The sequence below is a fragment of the Vigna umbellata genome, chromosome 1, assembly GCF_029865625.1.
Source record: "Vigna umbellata cultivar VRB3 chromosome 1, Vumbellata_1.0, whole genome shotgun sequence".
In the NCBI taxonomy this organism is placed as follows: domain Eukaryota; kingdom Viridiplantae; phylum Streptophyta; class Magnoliopsida; order Fabales; family Fabaceae; genus Vigna; species Vigna umbellata.
Window position 1 is genome coordinate 15,403,311 of NC_142165.1, and position 21,389 is coordinate 15,424,699.

Below are 21,389 nucleotides of genomic sequence, written 5' to 3' on the forward strand. Positions count from 1 at the left end.
TCTTTAAATAAAAAATATATGAAGGTAAAGAAAAAATAATAATAATTAAATCTAAAATTAATAATGTTTGATAGAGGATTTGGCAAGCTAAACATTTGTCCAACAACCAAACTTAGCAACAAATGTTATAATAGGAGAAAAGGTTATTTTGAAAAGGTTGAAAAGTCCTTCGTATGGAATTTCAAATTTAGGGTTTCGAACTTCATCTTCTTCATTGACTGCTTTCCAGTAAACTCTTACTCCATTCCGATAGATGGGTTCCTTGAGCTTCACGTAAACTCCAAGTTCTCTGAGTGGTAACGATGGTGTATTCCATGGACGCAATTGCATCAACTCCTTCAACTCAATCAGTTTTGCTTCATCCGTGACAACTGAAGCCATATCAACAACTGTGGAAAAGATATCAAATATGATGTTTCTTCACTCTATGTCTCACTTTCAATTTAGAAAAGAAAAATTGGTTTAATATTTATAATCAATTCAAAAGATAAAAAGAAGAAGAGAGATAATAAGATAGAAAGATAAAAGAAAAATAGATATAATCCTAACTATAATGAATTATATGATATGATAGATAAAAAAGAAGATAAGTTTAGTTATAATAAATGGTATATGGTATGATAGAAAAAGATAAAAAAAATAATAATGATAGCGTTAATGAGTATTTTAAGCGAGGAAAAGTTGATGAATAATTATTGTTTGAATTTCCTTATTTAACAAGTATTTAGAGTATATAATTTGGCAATTAAATAATAATAACTCTAACTATAGTTATCATGTTGTAGTTATCATATATAGTATGGACAAGACAAAATTGGCATTTCTTAGGCTAATTTTTTATAATCTTAAAATTATAATGAATAATTTTTTTAAATTTATTATATTTTTACAATAATTAATTTAATTGTGGTGTAAAATTATTATATATTATTGGTAATTTATTTTAAAAATATAAGCATTTAACATAAAAGAGATAAACACTTAAATTTAAAAAAGAGTATGTATATTAAAAGAGATAAAAGGCGCATACTCCTTAATATATTATGAAATATTTTCAATATCTTTATAAATAATATCTTATTATATTATCAGATTTTATTATGTTTTCAAAATATTATGATATAATAACTGTTTATCTAATACTTTTAAGATAGTATCATATAATAATTTAAAAATATAATACTTGATTATTTTTAAGTAATAGATTTTATTTAATTTATTTATTTACTTTGGAGTTTTCTCATGATGAAGTATCATTTAGTTAGGAATAACAATACGGGTTGTTATTTTGATTTTTATATTTGACTCACAAAAAGCATTTAGCTAGTGGACATTTATAAATTTTTTTTTGTGATTTGGAAACTTATATATGAGTTTAATCAAATACATTGTGGAATAATTTATTACCCTTATATGTAATTAATTATGTAAAGCAAAAATTTATCTTAAAAAATAAAGAATTATTTTAAGTGAGTTTGAATGCATATTTAGTAGATTGTTTGTAAAGTAATAAACTAATAAGCTAAGAACACCCTTATGCTTAGTATAATTGATTATCCAATCACTTGAGTGCATTTTATCAATCACTCAAGACAATGCATTATATTTGAATTGAGTGTATGATTTTGTTTAATAAATTACATCTAGTATATTATGTCTTAAATGTTTGCACATATTATATATTGCTATGCATAATAGAATAAGGTATGAGGTATATTTTTACATACAACTACATTTTGATTTCAAGTAATTTAACTTTCAAAAATATTCCAGATATTTTTCTACAATATAGATACTTTAACTAAAAAAAATCTTCGAACTTTATCAAGTTATATCACTACGACCTTTCATTCGATAAGTACAGCAAGACATAATATAATTTAAAAAAATAAAATTTATATTATTCATAATGAATTTTAGTTCTTAAGTAATTTATATATTTTGAAATAGTTAACTTATAAATATTTTTTTTACTACTATCTATAAACTTTATAAAGGTTTAAATATATTATAATCTCAGTAAACGAGTGAATTTTGATTTTGATTCCCTTTGTTTGATGGTATTGTGATGTAGTGTCAACATGTAGCACCTATAAATTTATTACGATCCATGAAATAATCGTTATTTATTTATCTTAAAAAGGGATCAAATATTAAAATAACGACTTAAAATTTTAAGAACTGAAAATCAAAGAAAAATATTGTACGATTACTAAAACCAAAATTTACATATATTACATAGACTATAAATCGTCATTTCAAATTTTCTATGAATAAAAAAAAAATTGCAAACAAACAAAAGCTTAAAAACATATTTAAAACAAAAGATGGTTTACTCTTAAATGAATCTCTCTGTAGAATGTAGAAAAGGACAATCATCAAGCAAAGTTATTAATCAACGGAGAATTTAAACCATAATTTTACAGATACCATGTCATTCATGAACTAATTTAATTTTTTACTCTCCTAACAAGGCGAGGTATTTGATCACATACCAATCCATCAACGGTGACCTTGCATGTCAAGCATTTCATCAAGTCGGTTCAGTCTATCCAATCCCTCACTAATCAAGAAACGGATCCTTTGCTTGTCATTGCAGTTTCTATTATTTTCCATCTCTTGTCTGATTGTCTGTCTCAGTTCAACTGCACAGTCCATTACATCAACCAATGTCATAAAACTTACATGCATGTATCAATGAACTGGAAATTGCTTAACAGTCAATCTTAACACCAACAAGTAATTTTTGGTGTAAAAGAAAATCAAAATAAAGTGAGGACATCCATTCCTTTGGACCAACCTGAAACTATGATAGATAAACTCATATACATCATCCACATTTATATATTATTCGTACCCACAAGTAAAAATGTATCTTACTTCTTTTCTTTAATATGGGAAGACTTCTACGCTATTGTCCGTATCCTACCGTCTCAAACCCGAGAACATCAGGACTCATGCCTTGATTTCCTGACCAGATACCGAGTCTGTTTAGACACAGGTTTTGAGAGTTTTTCAACTGAAAAAAGTTATGTATTTCTACTAGAGAGGCTCTCAGAAACTCTTTTAGCTTTGTATCCAAACAGACACTAAATAAGCGATAGTACATTTTTGTAAGAAAATAAATAATATTCTTTATGCAGTTCAGTTGTTATCCTAGTTTTGAGGAGATATTTTCTTCAAGTAGCTTAGTTGTTTTTAAACGCTATAAAAGGAAGTAAGCTTCAGCTTATGTAGTACTGGGTTTGTTCCTATTGATATGGTATGTTCTTTTGCACTAGCTTATCTAATAAGCATGCAGTCATTAAATCTGAATAACAGAGATTCGAATTTCTCATAATTTTTTTTTCTTTCAGTTATAAACAATTTTGCCTGTGTACCCCACAAAACGGCACAACACTCAGAAAGTTTCACTGGAATTATAAAGTTGTGGACCAAAACTATGCTTTCAATTTTACCAACTTCAATTACAGTTCAGAAACACACCTTCCTGAATATTTGTAAAATTTCACTATAAAACTATAAATAATCGTATATAACATCACAAGAATGCTGATCTGTATAAAGGAATGAGCCATATAACTAAGAATATTCACCTCTGGCAGAAGAAGGGGCTCGACCAGAAATTCTCAATGCTTGTCTGTAAAGCCTCAAGACCCGAGCACGGAGAAGGAAATCCTGCAGGTCCATGGAGAGAGAGAAACTATCCAGCCTCTTCCTAAACGGGTTGCCATTTCAGAAAACAACAAAAAAAGTTATGAGAATAACACATTCGGATGCAGAGTATGCATATTTTTTCATAACTCATGACTATTTTCATATATCAATTACCAAGTATAACCTGCGATGGCTACAGGTAAGGTAAGAAACTAGCCAGGGATGAAGAGTTAATGACAGAAACTGCAACTTGGTGAAACGGGTCAGAGAGGAGTTAAAATCACCCAGCTGGCGACCTGAATACAGAGAAAACAACGTTAATTTCATTTTTCAAATCACAGTCTACAAGAATTGGAAAAGCATCATTAGCACACTTTCACAAACAGTTGGTGTGCGTTTCAACGTTCGTGGCACTGCGAGAAATGATCGCATGAAATTGGCGGCAAGAGATAAGCCACGAAATTATAAATGGGACTGAAAGGTAATGTAACAGACAAGTTGTTTTAATGTAAGTTTAACAGAAAATACATGCAACCTGTTCTCCTTCTCGCATGCGATACCTCTGTCGTTCATGCAAGAGTTTATTTTCCTGGTCTTGTAGATGCGCATTTCAAACGTGGCATTTCGCTTTCTGCACCCGATAATTACCATGTGCACCTCCAAAATTTTTTAAATGACATATTATATTTCATGGGTTATTTCATCTAATAAAAACCATTGTTTTGAAATACTTATTATCGGAATACCTATCCTAAAAATTTTGTAGAACAAACTTTCCAATAAATATGTATATATTAATTACACTATTACAAAATATAAAATATGCTTTGAATTGAGCAATCCAATAATCTTTCATATTAAACAATCCAATAATTTTTCATATTAAGCAATCCAGAAGGTTAAAACAATCAAATTACCTGCAGGATGGTATGTAACAAAAGAGAGGGGGTGTAACAAAAGAAGAGAAATACAATAGAATGAATATCAGAAAGAATCAGACTTAGAGATTAAATTATAATTTAAGGGTATTTTATCCTTTATATTATTGCCAATATAATAAAGGCCTTGTTATGTAGGGGAATTTCGGGGATTTCTTTCTGCACCCCCATAATTTCTTATTGCACCCAATAATAAAGGTGAAAGTCAAAGTTATCTTCATCTTCTTTCCCTCTCCTTTCCTATTGCACCTTCATACTTTCCTCCATCTCCATTCCATTTTCTTCTTCCATCTCCACCTCCACCCTAAAAAACATTCACAAGTATCTATTAAAACAAATGAAAAAATCATGCAAAATTATATTTTAGATTGTACAATGTAATATTGTATTACATATTATATAATTTTAAATTAAAGATTAAATAATTTCTAATATAAATTACACTATGAATTGTTTTTCAAATTTACATTATAGAATGTATAATTTAAAATATAATTTTGTATTACAAATTATTTAATTCAAAATGTAATTTACATTTTAACTTATAATTCAAAATATAAATTTATAATATAGATTATACAATCCAAAATTTAAGTTTGCATTATATATTATAATCTAAAATATCTATGGATTGAACACTGAAACTATAACTACAACAACGAAATATAAATAGAATTTTAAAAAATATAGAGAACAGATAAAGTCAATAAAATTCACTATTTAATGATTTAACTATGATTTTTCCCAAATGGCCAATTTGTCGTGAAGTTAAAAATTGACAAATACACTCTCGATAAGACACGTGTAATACCATTCTTCAACATTGACTCTAATAGTTGTATTCACTGAATGTGGTTAACAAGAAATAGAGAAAAAGAAAACGGTGAGGAGAGAAAAGAAGTCATATGCCCTTTTAAAAAAAAATTAAGTGCAAAAAAGGGAAAGGAAAAATATAAAATTATACACCCATATACCATTATTTCCTTGCTACTATTTTTTTATTATTAAGGGTAAAAAGGTGATTTAGTTAATAGGGATACTATAACGTAATCGTTCAAACAAGCTTACGATTCTACAAAATATAGGAAAAAAAAATGCAGTTCAGAAATTAAAATGTGTATAGAGGAAATTACAATTTTGCCTAATTTTCAGTTAAAATGACACTTAATCTATTTTAATTGTTTGTTTTTTAAAAAAAGTTATTATTTTAGTTGGAATACACGGTTTGTACGAGTATAGATTAAAAAATATACTTGTAGTGCTTACTAAAAGTTACAAATAATATTTCAAAGAAACAAACGTGTTTTCAATTTTTTTATTATTATTAAAGATTCACTTCTCTCTTTCGTCATTTTACCGCGGAAAAAATAGTTAGTATCTACTATTATTATTGTTTATATAACATAAACTGTCGTATTTGGCATGCACAATTGTTTCAACTCTCCACGTCCCTCTCATCCTCGTCAACTACACAGCATTGGGTTGGTAACCTTTTTCTGCTTGTCTTAATTTTTTTATCTTTATAATATATACACACTCACAAGTTGACAATAGAAAAATTACAAACCGTCTGAACAAGCTCAACATAAAATAAACCATCCAATAAATATTTCTCTAATTTTAATTTAATTTTCCTAATGTTTATTTTTTTCCAACCCCTTAAACTATAATTCGACCACCAAATCAGAAAAATAGTTTAATGTATCACGTTCACTTTTCCTGCCACGTTTATGCAGCCATGGAAAATACAAAGTTTGTCTTATTTCACCAAACCATGTGTTCATCGCTATCTAAACATGTTTGACCCACTTGTCGTGTTTAGTGATTAGATCAAAACTTCACAAGCCAAATCAGCTCGGATTAACACGAAGTTATTTTATTTTTAACTTTTGGTTTGACTCAATATGAGTAACTTACAGAAGGAGATACCTTTTTTCTGAAAGTTTTTGAAGGATTAAAGTGCTGAAATTCAAATGACTCGAAAGTCGAACGTTTGTTTGATACGAAGAAGAAGAAAAAAGCCGTCTGCGTTATTTGCATATGTTAGGAAGGAGACATTAAAAGTGACATATTGTGAGTTAAATGCGTGTTTATGTTGTTGTCACCCAAAAACGGTGTGTTTCGTTTGTCTTTCCTATGTTATCAGTCACAGCGATTTTATTTGACCAACCATTTCAGTATCTTACTCTCCCACCTTTATTGACAATGTCAAAAACAAGCTAACCTTCACACGTCTGTGATAACTTACGGTTTTCTCTGCCAAATTTCCTTTGGCGGATATAAATACGACACAGTCCCTCCTGATTCCAACAATTTTTTCTTCACATCTCGCAGATTTGAATCCATGGAGAAAGAGAATAAACAGTCAAAGCTGAAGAGCAGGATCTTGAAGATACTGCCAAAAGCTGCAGCGGCAGTCACATTCCAAAACCTTCCCTTCAGCCCTGGCCGGGATCACAAGTTCAAGAGCCATGGCGGAAAAGGCTTCTTCTCTGGCCCCATGATTCCCGACGAGGCTAGAAGAAAACCCAGGGATGGCGGCGTCGAAACTCAAGAGCCCACATCGCCCAAAATCTCCTGCATGGGGCAGATCAAGCACAAGAAAAAGCACATTAAAAAGGGAGGGCCGAAGACCATGTCGATGCCCACACGCGCTGCAGAAACCGCGGATTCCACCACTCCCAGAGACGCCACGGAGGAAAAGAAACGGGCTTCGAAGTTTCAGAGGATGTTGTTCAACACGGGGAAACCGAAACCTGCGGCGAGGAAAAAATCTGATGCGGGCGACGACAGAGCGCCGCCGGTGGGTCACATGAGGCGATTTGCAAGTGGGCGTGAGACTTTTTCGAATTTCGATTGGAAGGCCCAGATTGCGCCTGATGAAAGGGATTGCTATTCGGACAACGATGATAGAGTGGAGAGCGATGCAGAGGACGAGGTGGTAATCCCTTTCTCTGCTCCTCTGACGGCCGGTGGTGCTCCCATGCTGAGTGTGCAGCCTCGGAAAGAAATTAACCTGTGGAAGAGAAGAACAATGGAAGCACCTAGGCCTCTTCAGTTGAATCCTGTGCTTACTGCCAAATGATTCTTTGCTTATTCAGATTTTTAGGTTTCTTTTTATTCATTTCTTTCATTCTCTAAACAAACACTGTTCTTGGTGTTCATGAACATGTATTTTGTTTCCTTCTTCTTCCATCGTTGTGTATAGAAAAGATGGTTAATCATAAATCATGGTATAGCGGTCACGATTCATTTGATTTATCTTACCTATTCTATTTACTTTCTGTACGAAGAAAATATGTATAAAAAATTATATATTCAAAGTGGTTGCTGGGAAAATTTCAAAACAACAAAATTAATGAAAGAAAAAAAAAAGTGTTCAAGGTTAGATAGTTGATGGAAGGAAGGAAGGGGTTGGTGGTTGTATTTTCTTAAATATGTCCACCGACACTTTCGATAATAACTCCTTTATTTTTTATTTTCACTTGATTATTTTCAGAAAATTAATATATAATTTGTAAACATTTATTTCTTCGCTGGTAGTTATTTAAATATCAGGAGGCACGTGAATTTGTAATTGATGAAAGAGGAAATTATTGTGATTTTAAATTAAGATGATAGAAATAAGTACAATTAGGTTTTCTTTTTAATTTGAGGAGCCAGTTTGACCAACTATTATATTTTAAAAGATGAAAGTGATTGTTAATGGGCAATCTAGATACTATTCTATTAATTTTATAGACTAACTAGATTGATTGTTATAATTTCAAGATGTAAATTGCCAAATCTGAAATATTGTTTGATTAGTTTCTGCTGTCAAATCATTTCATGTTTATTCTACTTCCATTTGGTTGAATGTGTGGCTGCTAAGGTTTTCAAACCTGAGATTCTTTTTCTTGAATACCAAACTATCAAAGTACAATTTATTCATTGTTAAAATAAAAGAGGAAAATAATATAAAAAATTAGTTTTCCTTTCTATTTTTTCTAACATTAAAATAATATAAAAGAAAAGAAATAGATTTTAAGTTCCTTTTATGCTGTAAAAAATAAATATCACAGTATATTTCTTACACCTTTAAATTAAAAAAACTATCATGTCTAATAGTTTCCCACAGTACAAACTTCCTTAAACATTTCATTAAAAAGGAATCCTTGTTTTCCTTACACTTCAATATAGGAACATCGTAAAAATAAGTAAAAGATAAAAAAAAAGACTGTACATGTCTTTATAAACTTTACATTTTAAATTGCCTTCTAACTTTATAGTACGTTTTTTTTAACTAATTCTACTAATTATATTAAATTAAAAAATTTAATCAAATTAGTTATCTTTAATTTTACGAAGACATTAAATTTTTATCAAAGTTCTATATTAGCTTGATACTGAAAATAAAGTTGATTAGAAGAAAATAGTTAAAAGAAAAAACTTTATTCGTACATTCATTTATTTATTTGAGAAGTAATCATCCCCAAAACTCATTAATGGTAAGTTTTCTATAGAACTTATACTATTAAAAATACATTATTATTATTTAAATAAATCATTTATTTTGATTTTGATTTTGTTGATCTTACGTATAATTAATAATTTTAAACACTATCATTCGATATTAATATTAAAATATTAATTTGATGTGTTGAATTTAAATTATGTTTGTAATATGAAGAATACAAAAATACTCTATTAAAAAACATCTAATAGTATTAAGTTTAGGTAAATCATTTATCATATAGTACCTGTATTAGAAGATGTTTTATTAATTATTTTAGCGTTTTTTTTTTGTTATTCCTTTTCCTTAGTTCTATTGTATTTTTTTTATTAATTTAATGAAAAATAAATAAACAGTGTGTTGGGAGGGACAAAGAGCGAAGAGAAATGGTAGGAAAGGTGCAAGAATGGCGATGCGTTTGGAATTGGATTCATCGCCGGAATTGGAGATGCAGTCAGCAGCGTCTCTTGCACGAAGGCCCAGACACCGTAGAGGAGCTTCTCGACAGGCACCTCGTCAAAACCAAAAACAAAAACAAAAACGATAACGACGAGTTCGAGAATCGGAGGCAACTCACCAGCACTCGCCGCGAAGCGCTCAGTTTGTACCGTGACATTCTTCGGGCCACCCGATTCTTCATGTGGCCCGATTCCAGAGGCGTCATCTGGCGCGACGTACTCAGACAAAATGCCCGTACAGAATTCGAACAGGCCCGCTTCGAAACCGACCCGGAAATCGTTACCCGACTGCTTATCGGGGGACGCGAAGCCCTAAACTCCGCTATCGACAAGCTCGCCGAGAAGCATAGACATAACATTCAGAAAGATAATCCCTCTGATTCCCATCCACGCTGATTCATAAGGTAGTCAAGTTACGCATTTTTTCACTTGCGAATTCCTTTGAATTTCTGTCAATTTATTGTACCTTAATTACCAGGTGTTGTAGGATTAAAGATGTTATGTTAGTTTTTTTAGCACGTAATATTGTATTGTTCATTCCGTATTGAATTTTGTCTTGGATCAAAAAGGATCCCCTTTCGTAGCATCTAATAAGCACGGGTGAAAATTTGCTTCCTTGGCCCAATACTTGATGTGATTGTTTATGTACCAAATTTTCCTTGTTTACAAATGTTTTTGAAAGGTGAAACTGTATTCATGTTTGCTCCCAATACAGTTTTAATTGGATTGATGAGGATTCCTTACTTTGAACTGTTTCTGGAGCTTGACAACTATTCATTTAGTTATCGTGTTGATTGTTCATGTAGACCGCTGCTAATTCAAAGTGGTGTAAATTTGAAATTCCAGGTCTTGAAAGTGAAGGACTGGATTCAATCAATCATTTTGTGATATGTTTTCAGTGGAAGAACAAAATTAAACAAGCCTCTCTCTACTATCTTCACACTTGGCATTTTTTTGGCCAGAGCCCGTTGTTCATTACGAATTCTGTGGTTAAATCATTAAAATTCATTGCCAGACACCAATCGCTGCATCCTTGGTGTTTGACATTGTTCTTTCTGACAGGGTTCTTACTTGTATGGCATGAGCATTCGTGATTATGTAAGAGTTATTTGAATGAGTAGTACATTTTGATATGCTTTGTAGTCAGTATGGAGTATGTGTGTTTCTTTTTTAAAAAGTTAAGTATTGACAGATATAACTTTGCATTTCACTTTTGAAATGCCCAAGTAACTGGGATTGAATTAAGGAACGTGTTAGGATTAGGAACATTTATTCTAGTAATATTAGATCTTGCGATTAGTTGAGTAAGTATAGTAAAAATTGTCTAAGGTAGGTTTTGTTTGATTAAATTTATTTACTGATGCTTGTTAAGTGTAGGGATTGGATTAGGGAAGGACCTGTTGTTCAGGCATTGAAACAAAAGTCTATTGATGTGGAATATCAGTTCAACCACGCAGCTGCTGAACTCGCATACTAGAAAATTTGTTGACAAGTTCTGATAACAAGTTTATCGTGTATATAAAAAACATGTTGTATATAAAATTATCTGTGTAATAACATTACTAATGTGTTTGAAATGACTGTGGGAGTTTTGCTTTTGTCTTATAGAGAATACGGTAATTTGGAATTAGACTGTAGTAGTGCGTTTAGCTGATCTTATCGTTTGTCATAGTTATTCAGCATTCGTTTCTCATCATGCTCATAAATTCCTCATAGTTAATTTTCCCATCCTGCAAAATCAAAACCAACTCTACTGTTAGTCACAATTTCACATGAAGAGCAGACATAGGAGAAAATAACTCTACAACACACTTTGTCAGAGTCTACATCCTCGAAGACTCCATCTATCGTAGCTTCATCTCCCATTTGGTGTACAGTGATAGCTTCCCTAAGTTCATCTCTCGTTATATAACTACTCAAGTGGAAAAATTATTTCAATCAATGAAGAATTAGTAAGATTCAAAACTACAAAATAGACGAAAATCTTGTATCTGTATTTGTGTACCAGAAAATACAGATTTATAAAGCTTATAAAATTAATGAACTGAAGACTAACCCCTTGTCATCCTTGTCAAAGTAATGAAAAGCCTTGAACAAACTCCCCCCCATCTCCAGTCTGTGTCGATCCATGGTGGCAGCAACGAATTCATAATAGTTAATTGTTCCATTCTTGTCATTACCAATCTGACAGTGCACGTGATGAAGAAAGAGCATATAACACAGTTTAGTCTTGCTTAATAAATAGAGAAAAAGCTTAAATATTTCTTTTCTCATTACCATGAACTGAACTTACAGCATTCAATAGCTGCCTTATTTCAGATTCACTAGGCATGGAACCCAATCTGGATAATCCATATTTGAGTTCTTCAAATGTGATAGTGCCACTGCCATCAGTATCCATATTGTTGAACATTTGTCTGGGGCCCTTTGTTTCTTCCTCTGAAAGATTTTCTGCTATTACCTTCCATGTTCAGAAATAACAAATTCTATTAGTTAAAGTGTATTTTACCTCATTTTTGTCGTACCAAGAAAGTGTAACACGATTTTTTATAATGAAACTTTCACTTTGCGTGGTATTTGATAATTTATTTGATTAAATTTGATGCACAACTGAAAAATTTGACGGACCTTCATTGCAAGCTTCTTCATCTGGTTCATTGCTTTAAACTTTTCCATCCTACTTAAAACAGCACTGTCTGAATGCTTTTCTGATGCTTCACCACCTTCTTTCAACCATGGATGTTCTGGTTCAAACACATAATGTGATTTACTTGAATATTTAAAGTTGGTAACCCTGTTTGTTAATTAACATGTGTAACTGAGAGATAATAGTTAAAACTCTGCGTTGCTTATTACAAAAGACTTCTGGTGTGTGGAAAGGGGTGATGAAAGCATCGATCACTGTTATCTGAAACTAGTAAAACTACAAAAACAATAACACAAATTTACCAAGGGCCTCAGCAGCTGTAATCCGTTCCTTAGGGTCATAAGTAAGCATTTTTCTGATCAGATCTTTTGCAGCGTCTGATGTAGAAGGCCATGGCTCGCTATCCATATCTAACTTAACACCCAAAACATCATCAAACACGCCTTTCTCGGTTTCTGAAATCCACAAACAAGTCACTAAATCAAGAAAAAAACAGCTAAAACTACATATGCTTATGTACTAATCAACGTTTCAGAAAGCTGCTAACGTATTAATGATTTGAAATTTAGTTCAGAATCATAAAGTCATGAACCAGAGTTAACAAATAGGAAGCAAAGACTTGCATAATTTTATAATCTTTAATAAATTTCTGTCAATGACAGAAATGATATAAAAAAACCGTGTTAAGAATCTTACAACCTATTAAGTGTTAGACAATAAACATGCAACAATGCAATGACGTCTACATTTCTTATTTGATCCTTTAGTTTCTGAATCATAAACAAGGCTAGCTACTACAACAATTGCTCTAAATGATGATTTATATTTCTTCGTGCTACTGTGAACCAAAACTGAGTGATGCGTGCATTTTACTTACCAGCCCAAAATGGAGGCACCCCACTTAAGAGAATGTATAAAACGACTCCTGCATTCCAAACATCTATCTCCTTTCCGTAATTTCGTTTCAAAACCTCAGGAGCCATGTAATATGCATTTCCAACAATATCTTTATACACCTCACCTGTACAATCATTTAGCATTATCAAATAATTAGACTAAGAAAAAGTTCTGATGATAAAGAACGAAGAGGATGAATGTGCATGAAAGGTGTAATAACCAGTGTGAAAGAAGACAGAGGATCCAAAATCCGTGAGTTTCAAAGGGGCATCCTCGTCCTTGGTGGCGAACAAGAAATTCTCTGGCTTGAGGTCTCGATGCATCACACCCATGAAATGACACACGTCGACCACCTTCACAATCTGTCTCATCACGGTGGCTGCTTCACGCTCCGAGTGTCTGCCTTTTGCAACAATACGGTCAAAGAGTTCACCTCCACTGCACAATTCCATCACCAGATGCACGTTCTCCCTATCCTCGTAAGCTCCCTTGAATTCCACTATGTTATGTTGCCCTGAAAGATGCTGCAGAATCATAACTTCTCTTCTAACATTCTCAACTTCTTGCGGACCCTTCTTTGCTATGGATTTGCATGCATAAGAAATTCCTGTGGCCTTCTCTACACACAGATAAGTCACGCCAAACTTGCCTCTTCCCAGCTCTTGCTTCATCTCGTACGTGTGCTTTATTTTAACGTAAGGCTTCCCAAGAACAGGTCCTGTCTGTGAAGAACATTGGGTTGGCATGGGAGGAGGAACAAGAGAACGTGGAAAAGGCAGGTTTTTCCTAGGTTGTTTGTAGGTGAGTTGAGGAGCAGAATCTGTCGAAGAAATTGGAATTTCATCGTCTGTTGTGTGTGTTAACACCTTTGAGAATCCCACTCCCATGACTCTCTCTTTCTCCCAGGCAAACTGAAGCTGTTTCTGCCTTACAAGTTCTTTTCTGTAACGTGATTATTTGGCATTTCCACTTTCTGCTTTTCTTCTTTACTTCCATCAGTGGCAAGAATATCAGCATCCCTTCCCGTCTGGATAATCAATCAGTTCTAGCAAAACCAATAAATGATACTTTTTTACATGTTAAAATTAAATTATACACTTTTTTATATTTTATGAAAATTTTGATTTTTATATTTTTTGTGAATAGTATTGAAATTTTTATTTAAATGATCTAAGTATCCTGAGTCTCTTTTAAAATTTTAAACCTTTCTATATTTGTTGCCTAGTTTTATAGGAAATGTGTTTAATAATTCAAAATAGAAATAGCTAAAAGTAATAAGTGTCATGTTAAATTTGTCATAATTTAAAAAAGAAAAATAGTATTCGGTGTTTTTTTGGTTAAGTATAAAGAATAATGATACCATACACACTTTTACGTTATTTGACACAAATATAAGGATAAAATAGCCATAAAAGTATAAATTTTATATTTCGTAAAAAACAATAGAGTAAAAAATAATAAGGATAAAATAATCATAAAAGTGTAAATTTTATATTTTGTAAGAAACCATAGAGTAAAAAATAATGAAAAATAGCATCAAATAAATATAAAAAGTTTAGTGTATAAAAAAATCATTTTTCATGTATAAATATCAACAAGAATTGAATAGGTAAAGTTAACATATTTAATGTTTTAAAATTTTCTCCATTATTTTAACTATTCCTTTCTACTCAGTTTACTATATTATTTTCACCTACAAATAACATTAATACTCTACTATAAGTATATCTTATAATTACATATAAGGATATGATTGTTAAAAAAAAAGCTGCATACATACATGTTGAAATTCTAAACATTAAAAAAAAACTGAATCAAGAAAAGTTTTAAAACTTTTAAAACATTTTTTTTCTAAATATTTCTCGTACCAAATAACAATGATAAAGTTATCAATAGCAGGAACGCCTTTGGATTATAGTTTTATTTATTTTGCACATATTGCAGTTTATTCAATAGAAGCTTTACAAAGTTTGGCATAGAGTGGGAATGCCATGAAGAAAATACACACATTCAAAGGTGATTCAATCATCAGCAGCAAGCAGCAAACAGCAAGAAAAATCCAGAAACCGGTTTGTTTTGATGGCACACAGCACAACACAAAACAGTTATCGTGGTTTCTCCTTCTCATCAATATCCAGAATCCCCTTTCTCATCATTGCCACAAACTCCTGGTAATTTATTTTCCCATCCTGCAAATGGAAACCTCAACCATTAGTCCATACCATTACATCATGATAACACAACCTTTTAACATAACCTATGTAAGAACATCATACGTTATCAGTATCCACATCATCGATCACTTCATCTATAGTTGCCTCATCTCCCATCTGATATTCAGTCAATGCTTGTCTAAGCTCTTCTCTTGTTATATATCTGAGCAAACTCAGCAAAAACCATTGAAAATACACAATTCAAATACACTACTAATGTACTAAAGTTAAACAGATATCAAACTAATGAACTTCGTACTGACCCACTGTTGTCCTTGTCAAAGTATTGAAAAGCCTTGTACAGATTCTCTTCCTTCTCCAGTTTATGCCGGTTTATAGTGGCAGTGATGAATTCTTGATAGTCAATAGTTCCACTCTTGTCAACATCAGCCTGAGATGGAAAAATTATATGTATCATTGCTTATAATATCTTGGTGTATAAGAAAAAGTATTTTGTAAAGATTAATTCGGACGAGACTGAACTCACAGCTTCCATTAGCTGCTTTATTTCATGTTCACTAAGCTTGGAACCCAATTTGGTCAATCCAGATTTGAGTTCTTCGTATGTGATTGTGCCACTGCGATCAGTGTCCATATTGTTGAACATTTGTTTCAAGCCCTTGATTTCCTCCTCTGAAAGGTTTTCTGCTATAACCTTTCATATAAAAAACAAGCAAATTCTATTACTAGAACAATATTCACTTCTATTTTCTACCTTCTCATACCATTTTTGTTATGTCAAGCAAGTGTAACAGATTTTTATTCTGAAGTTTTTAATTAACTCTCCACTTCCACTCACTCAACTGACCACATTCAACAGTAGTTACATTTTTGCAAGGCATTTGTATTTATATATTTGATTCAAATTTAATGCACTACTGAAAAATTTGAGGTACCTTTAGAGCAAGTTTCTTCATCTTGTTCATTGCTCTGAACTGTTTCATCCTAGTTAAAACAGCATTGTCTATAGGTTTGTCAGACGCTTCACCGCCCTCCTTCATCCACGGGTGTTCTGGTTCAGATGAGAAATGTCGATGCTTTTGTATTGAGTTTGGATGGAATACATACTTGAAAAACCATCAGAATGCGTGTGGCTAAAACGTAAAATGCAGCAGTGACATACTTACCAAGGGCTTCGGCAGCTGTAATGCGTTTCCTAGGGTCATGTTTCAACATTTTTCTGATCAGATCCTTTGCAGCAGTTGAAATAGAAGGCCATGGTGCGCTCTCCAGATCAAGCTTGCCTTCCAAAATTGCATCAAATATTCCCTTCTCCGTTTCTAAAATTGTCCCACAGATAATGTTACCAGAGCAATGAACAATACTAAAACAATGTACCTTTCAGATAGAGTCACAGATTATATATACTTACCAGCCCAAAATGGAGGCACTCCACTTAGAAGGATGTATAAAATTATTCCTGCACTCCACACATCTATTTCTTTTCCATAACTCCTCCTTAACACCTCCGGAGCCACATAGTATGCACTTCCAACAATCTCCTTATACACTCTTCCTGTACAATTTCATATTGTTTAGTACAGTCCAATTAATACATACAAAAACGCAAATTTTAAAATGTAACTGTAGTCAAACATATCAGCCAATTTTTTTGCCACCATGTTGGTGAAAGCAGTTTTTAATACCCATCGTTTATTTTTCTTTTTGAAAGTAACTACCCATCATGCTTTTAAAAACAGAATATCATTTTTACTGGCTGAATGACCTCTTGTGTCTGTTTTTTTTTTTCTGTTGCTCCTTTTTATAATGGCAAACCGTTTACTCGGTTGACTTGTCATTATCATATTGGAGATCGTTTACTCGGTTGACTCCATGTGTCCAGAATAGCAATTGACTCGGTCTTCTTCCTCTACCTACTGTATTACGGCAATTATTGCTTTTTCATTTATACTGACAAACTCACACGGCAACGTTTGGAATCTCTTTAGTAAAGAAAAAAAGAAAAAGGAGAAGGAGCAATCAGAGGTTGAATGCTGCAGAGAAGGATGTGATGTGGTAAATGTAAATAAAGAAAGTAAAGGAATTAATGAATGGAAGAGAAATGGGTGACGCATGACCTTCTTCAATGAAGACGGACAATCCAAAATCGATGGCTTTCAACGGTGCCTTGGGATCCTTATTAGCAAGCAAGAAATTTTCTGGCTTAAGGTCTCTATGCATGACTCCCATAAAGTGACATGCATGAACCACATTCACGATTTGTCTGAATATGGAAGCAGCTTCACTCTCGGAGTAACTACCCTTTGCAGTGATGCGATCGAAAAGCTCGCCACCCAAACACAACTCCATCACCAAATGCACATTCTGCCAATCCTCGTAAGCACCCTTGAACTCAACGATGTTGGGTTGACCAGAGAGGTGCTGCAGGATCAGAATTTCCCTCTTGACATCTTCAATTTGCTTCTTTTTGGTTAGCCTCCGCTTTGGAATGGACTTGCAGGCATACTTCCTTCCGGTGGTCTTCTCGGTGCAAAGACGAGTGATCCCGAATTGACCCCTCCCCAGTTCCCTCTCCAGAACGTAAAGGGCGCTGATGTCGAAGTACGGTTTATCCAGAATTCGTGACTGATCAGAGAATGATGATGAAGGAGCGATGGAAAGAGAAGGGTCGGAGTTTGGAGCAGAGTAGGGATAACGAGGTCGAAGATGAGGTTGGTTTTGGTGTTGTTGTTGGGTTCTTCGTGGTGGTGGGTGTGCACGAGGCTGATAACGATGATGGGGCGGTGAATCATAGTTGATTGCTATTTCGTTGCTGCGGGGTTTGCTGAAACAGTGTCCCATGTGGATAAATAACGTTTGTTTGTGGAGAGATTCTGATTGATGTCTGAGATTTTGAGTTTCTGAGTTGGAAACAGAAGCAGCTAGCTTGTGTACAGAAGAAACTCAGTGCTACTACTCTTGATTTATCCTTTGCTTTTGCTTTGGGGCTGGAATGTGGATATCGGGTATGGGATGAGATGGTCCTCACTTCTCACTCACACAACATAAAGCACCATTCCTCACTTTTTTGCATCAGTACGCAGTACGCTTTGTTAGAGAGAGACAAGAGACAGGGAGAAAGGTTTTATTTATTCATAATATGTTGTTTCACGTTAGTTTGTGTCTTTTTAACTTAGCTAATGTATGTTGTTTGATCTTTTATGCCCTTATTCTATTCTCTCACTTCAGGCCCACTCTCATACCCAATACCAAACCAAAGAATGGGAATGATATTTTAATGAAAAATATACTTTTAACAAACATAAATCTTTTACTTTTTATTTTCCTTTTTTAAAAAAAATACAAAAATTCATTTTTTTTATAATCATTTTACCCGTATTATATTATATGTGAAATGAACGTAAAACTGTTACTTTATTATTACTCTATATTAATACATAAGAACATTTTGATAAAATTTTGACAAAATAAACATGTTATTTTTTTATTAGTTTTTTATTGAATTAAAATAATAATAAATAAAGAATTAATAAAAAATTTAATATGTATGTTATCAAAATATATTTTCTTTAAATAATAAATCTTTTTTGTCCCTAAATCTCATTTTTATCAAATAAAAATAATTTTTTTTTAATTAACATAGATTTTTTAAGATATTTTAACATAAAGTATACTCATACTGTAAATCCAAAATCACATTCTGTGTAAAAATGTTATAAAAAAATATGTGTTATGACGACTTTGTCCTTTAAAAAATAAGGTGATTTTCATTTTGTCAGAAAAGAGGTTCTTGATGTTTGTTTGATACTCTACATTCATTTAATAAGATAAAAAGATGGAAATGAAGGAAAGAGTGACCTTCCTCGATGAAAATGGAGAGTCCAAAATCAGTGGCTTTGACGGCAGCATCGTCTGTGTTGGTGGCCAACAAGAAGTTCTCCGGCTTGAGGTCTCGATGCATGACGCCCATGAAATGGCAGACATGAACGACGTTCACGATCTGCCTCGTCACCGTCGCCGCCTCACGCTCTGAGTAGTTCCCTTTGGCAATGATGCGGTCGAAGAGTTCGCCTCCACTGCACAGCTCCATCACCAGATGCACGCTGTGTCTGTCTTCGAAAGCCCCTCTGAACTCCACGATGTTGGGTTGCCCGGACAGATGCTGCAGAATCATAACCTCTCTTCTCACGTCCTCAATCTCCTGCGCACTCACCAGCTTCGTCTTCGCAATCGACTTGCAAGCGTACTCTCTCTGCGTCGTCTTCTCCACGCACAGATAAGTCACACCCCACTGCCCGCTTCCCAGCTCTTTCTTCATCTCGTACATTTGCTCTATCTTTACGTACGGTTTTCCCAGAATAGCTCCCGTTTGTGGCGTGCTCCTCTTCTTCTCAAGACCAAATTCACCAACTACTGCTTTTCTTTTTCCACTATCTTCTTTCGACCTATGCTCCGGAGACGACTCCCATGACTCCTCGATTTCAATTTGACGGACCTTGCTACAGCAAAACAACGCCTTGAACAACCCCAACCCCATTTTTTTTTTCTTGATCTTTCTGGGTACGTACGTGGTGATAGTTTTGCTTTGCTTTTATATCAGAGCTCCTGGAACTGATAATAACCCTATTTATATAACCCAATTAACTATTCGTTTCAATGGGGTTGATTACAATTGCCAATGTTTTTGGTGCTTTTCTTCTCACCTTGGCTTAGTGGGAAGAACAAGAATATAACCATCTGTAAGCTTGTAGGTTTTAAATTAGAACCGATTCCATTACTCTTCTCTTGGTATTGGTACGATCGGAGGAGAAAGACCACGAACGCTTCGCATCTATGTATGGGTTCTTGTTCACGACTCTTTCCATTTCATGCTCAGGACAAAGCTTCTGTCTGACCATATTGCTTCATCTGGTATAAAGGATATACAAAAAAGAAACTACTAACCCTCTAAAATGAGCTGCATTAAAACCTAAATTGTTTAAAAACTCTAGATTGTTTAACTGTTTTTAAACTGCACTGTTCCTATATCGATTCACTACTGATTGTTGCATTTGAAGTTGAATGTGATTATATCGTTTGTGTTGTAATCTATAGGGTACTTGTGGGCTAGAGAAGGGTCAACTGTTAATCTGTATTTTGCAGTGGTTGCTAAAATCATCACTCTTGCATCAAACTTCTGTCTTGGACTGATGTTGAAGATCAAGTAACTTGTACAGTGAGGAATTCGACATTAATGTTTCTTAGAACAAACTTACGATGTCTGGAGGTGTTAATTCCATCTTAACCTATGATTGGGAATGCCCTTCGTCTGTTAAAACAATTTTAACTACCAACAGTTGTTCTTGCTTTAACCATTCTCTGTATACGATCCTTTATTGGGTTACTTCATCTATGCAGATTGAAGCAAAGGATGAGAAGAGATTGTATAGTATGATTGATGTCTTGCGAGAGGGCAATATGCGATGAAATTTTCATTGAATCTGGACCAGGATGTCAACTGTAGAACTTACAATAAACAAGATTTGGCATTTTGGTTTTTGGGCCAAGCTTACAAAAGGTTAGTGTATGTATTATTATTTATGAATTGATGAGAACTCTTAATATTTTTTCTCTTACTAATAAAAAAAAAATTCTTCAAATCTATTCAAATTTTAAACTGATATTATTTCAATTTTAAAAATATTTGTTATAATTATCTCCACGTCCAAATTAATCCTCTTTTAAGACATTTATTCTTAGAGGTTAAATGTGTAAAATACAAGTCTAAACTATCATCATACAAGTGAATAAAACATCACATTTCATATACCTAACGTCTATTTTTCCTTGAGTGAAACTTTAACATCAGTCTTTCGCATCACCTCACATCAATAAATGGCATATAAGTACATACAAAATTTCATTAAACTATTTACAGGTAGAAAAATTCATATAAAATACATATAATTTTAATAATCCCTCTATTTAATTTATCAATATCAATGGGCCCAAATCTTTGAATAAATTAGAAGCACAACGCTGACATTAACTATAAAATGTGTTTGTTGTTTTTCATGTAATAAACCTTCATAATAAATTCAATAACCAATACATTAAATACTACTTTATTAATAATAGCAATAAGTA

General features: G+C 33.1%; 5 protein-coding genes across 10 annotated transcripts; 2 read left to right on the top strand and 3 right to left on the bottom strand.

The window, feature by feature from the left end:
- Nucleotides 1-2,314: 2,314 nt before the first annotated feature.
- LOC124845946 (LYR family of Fe/S cluster biogenesis protein) lies at nucleotides 2,315-4,313 on the bottom strand. Of its 2 annotated transcripts, none has more exons than XM_088105079.1 (4): nucleotides 4,193-4,313; nucleotides 3,832-3,953; nucleotides 3,597-3,718; nucleotides 2,315-2,645 (listed from the first exon to the last, which is right to left on the bottom strand). In XM_088105079.1, exons 3-4 carry the CDS (start codon nucleotides 3,688-3,690, stop codon nucleotides 2,503-2,505), a joined length of 237 nt encoding a protein of 78 aa, XP_087961205.1. In that variant the 5' UTR covers nucleotides 3,691-3,718; nucleotides 3,832-3,953; nucleotides 4,193-4,313; the 3' UTR covers nucleotides 2,315-2,502. The 2 variants fall into 2 exon arrangements, with proteins under 2 accessions (XP_087961205.1, XP_087961208.1); XM_088105082.1 differs by lacking the exon at nucleotides 4,193-4,313 and adding an exon at nucleotides 4,032-4,184 and having other exon boundaries at nucleotides 3,842-3,953.
- A 2,420-nt stretch (nucleotides 4,314-6,733) lies between these two features.
- On the top strand, nucleotides 6,734-7,852 carry LOC124845940 (uncharacterized protein At1g76070-like). The gene has a single exon (XM_047323129.2). It carries the CDS (start codon nucleotides 6,940-6,942, stop codon nucleotides 7,678-7,680), a length of 741 nt encoding a protein of 246 aa, XP_047179085.1. The 5' UTR covers nucleotides 6,734-6,939; the 3' UTR covers nucleotides 7,681-7,852.
- A 1,573-nt stretch (nucleotides 7,853-9,425) lies between these two features.
- EMB1793 (LYR family of Fe/S cluster biogenesis protein) lies at nucleotides 9,426-11,143 on the top strand. 3 transcript variants are annotated; one of them, XR_015781703.1, is made up of 3 exons: nucleotides 9,426-9,949; nucleotides 10,392-10,643; nucleotides 10,923-11,143. XR_015781703.1 is itself a non-coding variant. In XM_047323132.2 (2 exons), the coding sequence occupies exon 1, from the start codon at nucleotides 9,474-9,476 to the stop codon at nucleotides 9,939-9,941; it is 468 nt and encodes a 155-aa protein (XP_047179088.1). In that variant the 5' UTR covers nucleotides 9,426-9,473; the 3' UTR covers nucleotides 9,942-9,949; nucleotides 10,392-11,143. The 3 variants fall into 3 exon arrangements, 2 of the variants coding, with proteins under 2 accessions (XP_047179088.1, XP_047179089.1); XM_047323132.2 differs by having other exon boundaries at nucleotides 10,392-11,143; XM_047323133.2 differs by lacking the exon at nucleotides 10,392-10,643.
- Nucleotides 11,135-14,103, bottom strand: LOC124845942 (calcium-dependent protein kinase 19-like). Of its 2 annotated transcripts, none has more exons than XM_088097316.1 (8): nucleotides 13,310-14,103; nucleotides 13,070-13,213; nucleotides 12,495-12,602; nucleotides 12,174-12,289; nucleotides 11,839-12,006; nucleotides 11,602-11,729; nucleotides 11,358-11,457; nucleotides 11,135-11,275 (listed from the first exon to the last, which is right to left on the bottom strand). In XM_088097316.1, the coding sequence occupies exons 1-8, from the start codon at nucleotides 13,974-13,976 to the stop codon at nucleotides 11,222-11,224; spliced, it is 1,485 nt and encodes a 494-aa protein (XP_087953442.1). In that variant the 5' UTR covers nucleotides 13,977-14,103; the 3' UTR covers nucleotides 11,135-11,221. The 2 variants fall into 2 exon arrangements, with proteins under 2 accessions (XP_087953442.1, XP_047179087.2); XM_047323131.2 differs by having other exon boundaries at nucleotides 12,495-12,647; nucleotides 13,310-14,102.
- Nucleotides 14,104-14,982: 879 nt separating this feature from the next.
- LOC124845938 (calcium-dependent protein kinase 29-like) lies at nucleotides 14,983-19,800 on the bottom strand. Of its 2 annotated transcripts, none has more exons than XM_088097335.1 (8): nucleotides 19,122-19,800; nucleotides 16,675-16,818; nucleotides 16,430-16,582; nucleotides 16,199-16,314; nucleotides 15,790-15,957; nucleotides 15,566-15,693; nucleotides 15,366-15,465; nucleotides 14,983-15,278 (listed from the first exon to the last, which is right to left on the bottom strand). In XM_088097335.1, the coding sequence occupies exons 1-8, from the start codon at nucleotides 19,798-19,800 to the stop codon at nucleotides 15,195-15,197; spliced, it is 1,572 nt and encodes a 523-aa protein (XP_087953461.1). In that variant the 3' UTR covers nucleotides 14,983-15,194. The 2 variants fall into 2 exon arrangements, with proteins under 2 accessions (XP_087953461.1, XP_047179083.2); XM_047323127.2 differs by lacking the exon at nucleotides 19,122-19,800 and adding an exon at nucleotides 17,381-18,413.
- Between the last annotated feature and the right edge of the window lie 1,589 nt (nucleotides 19,801-21,389).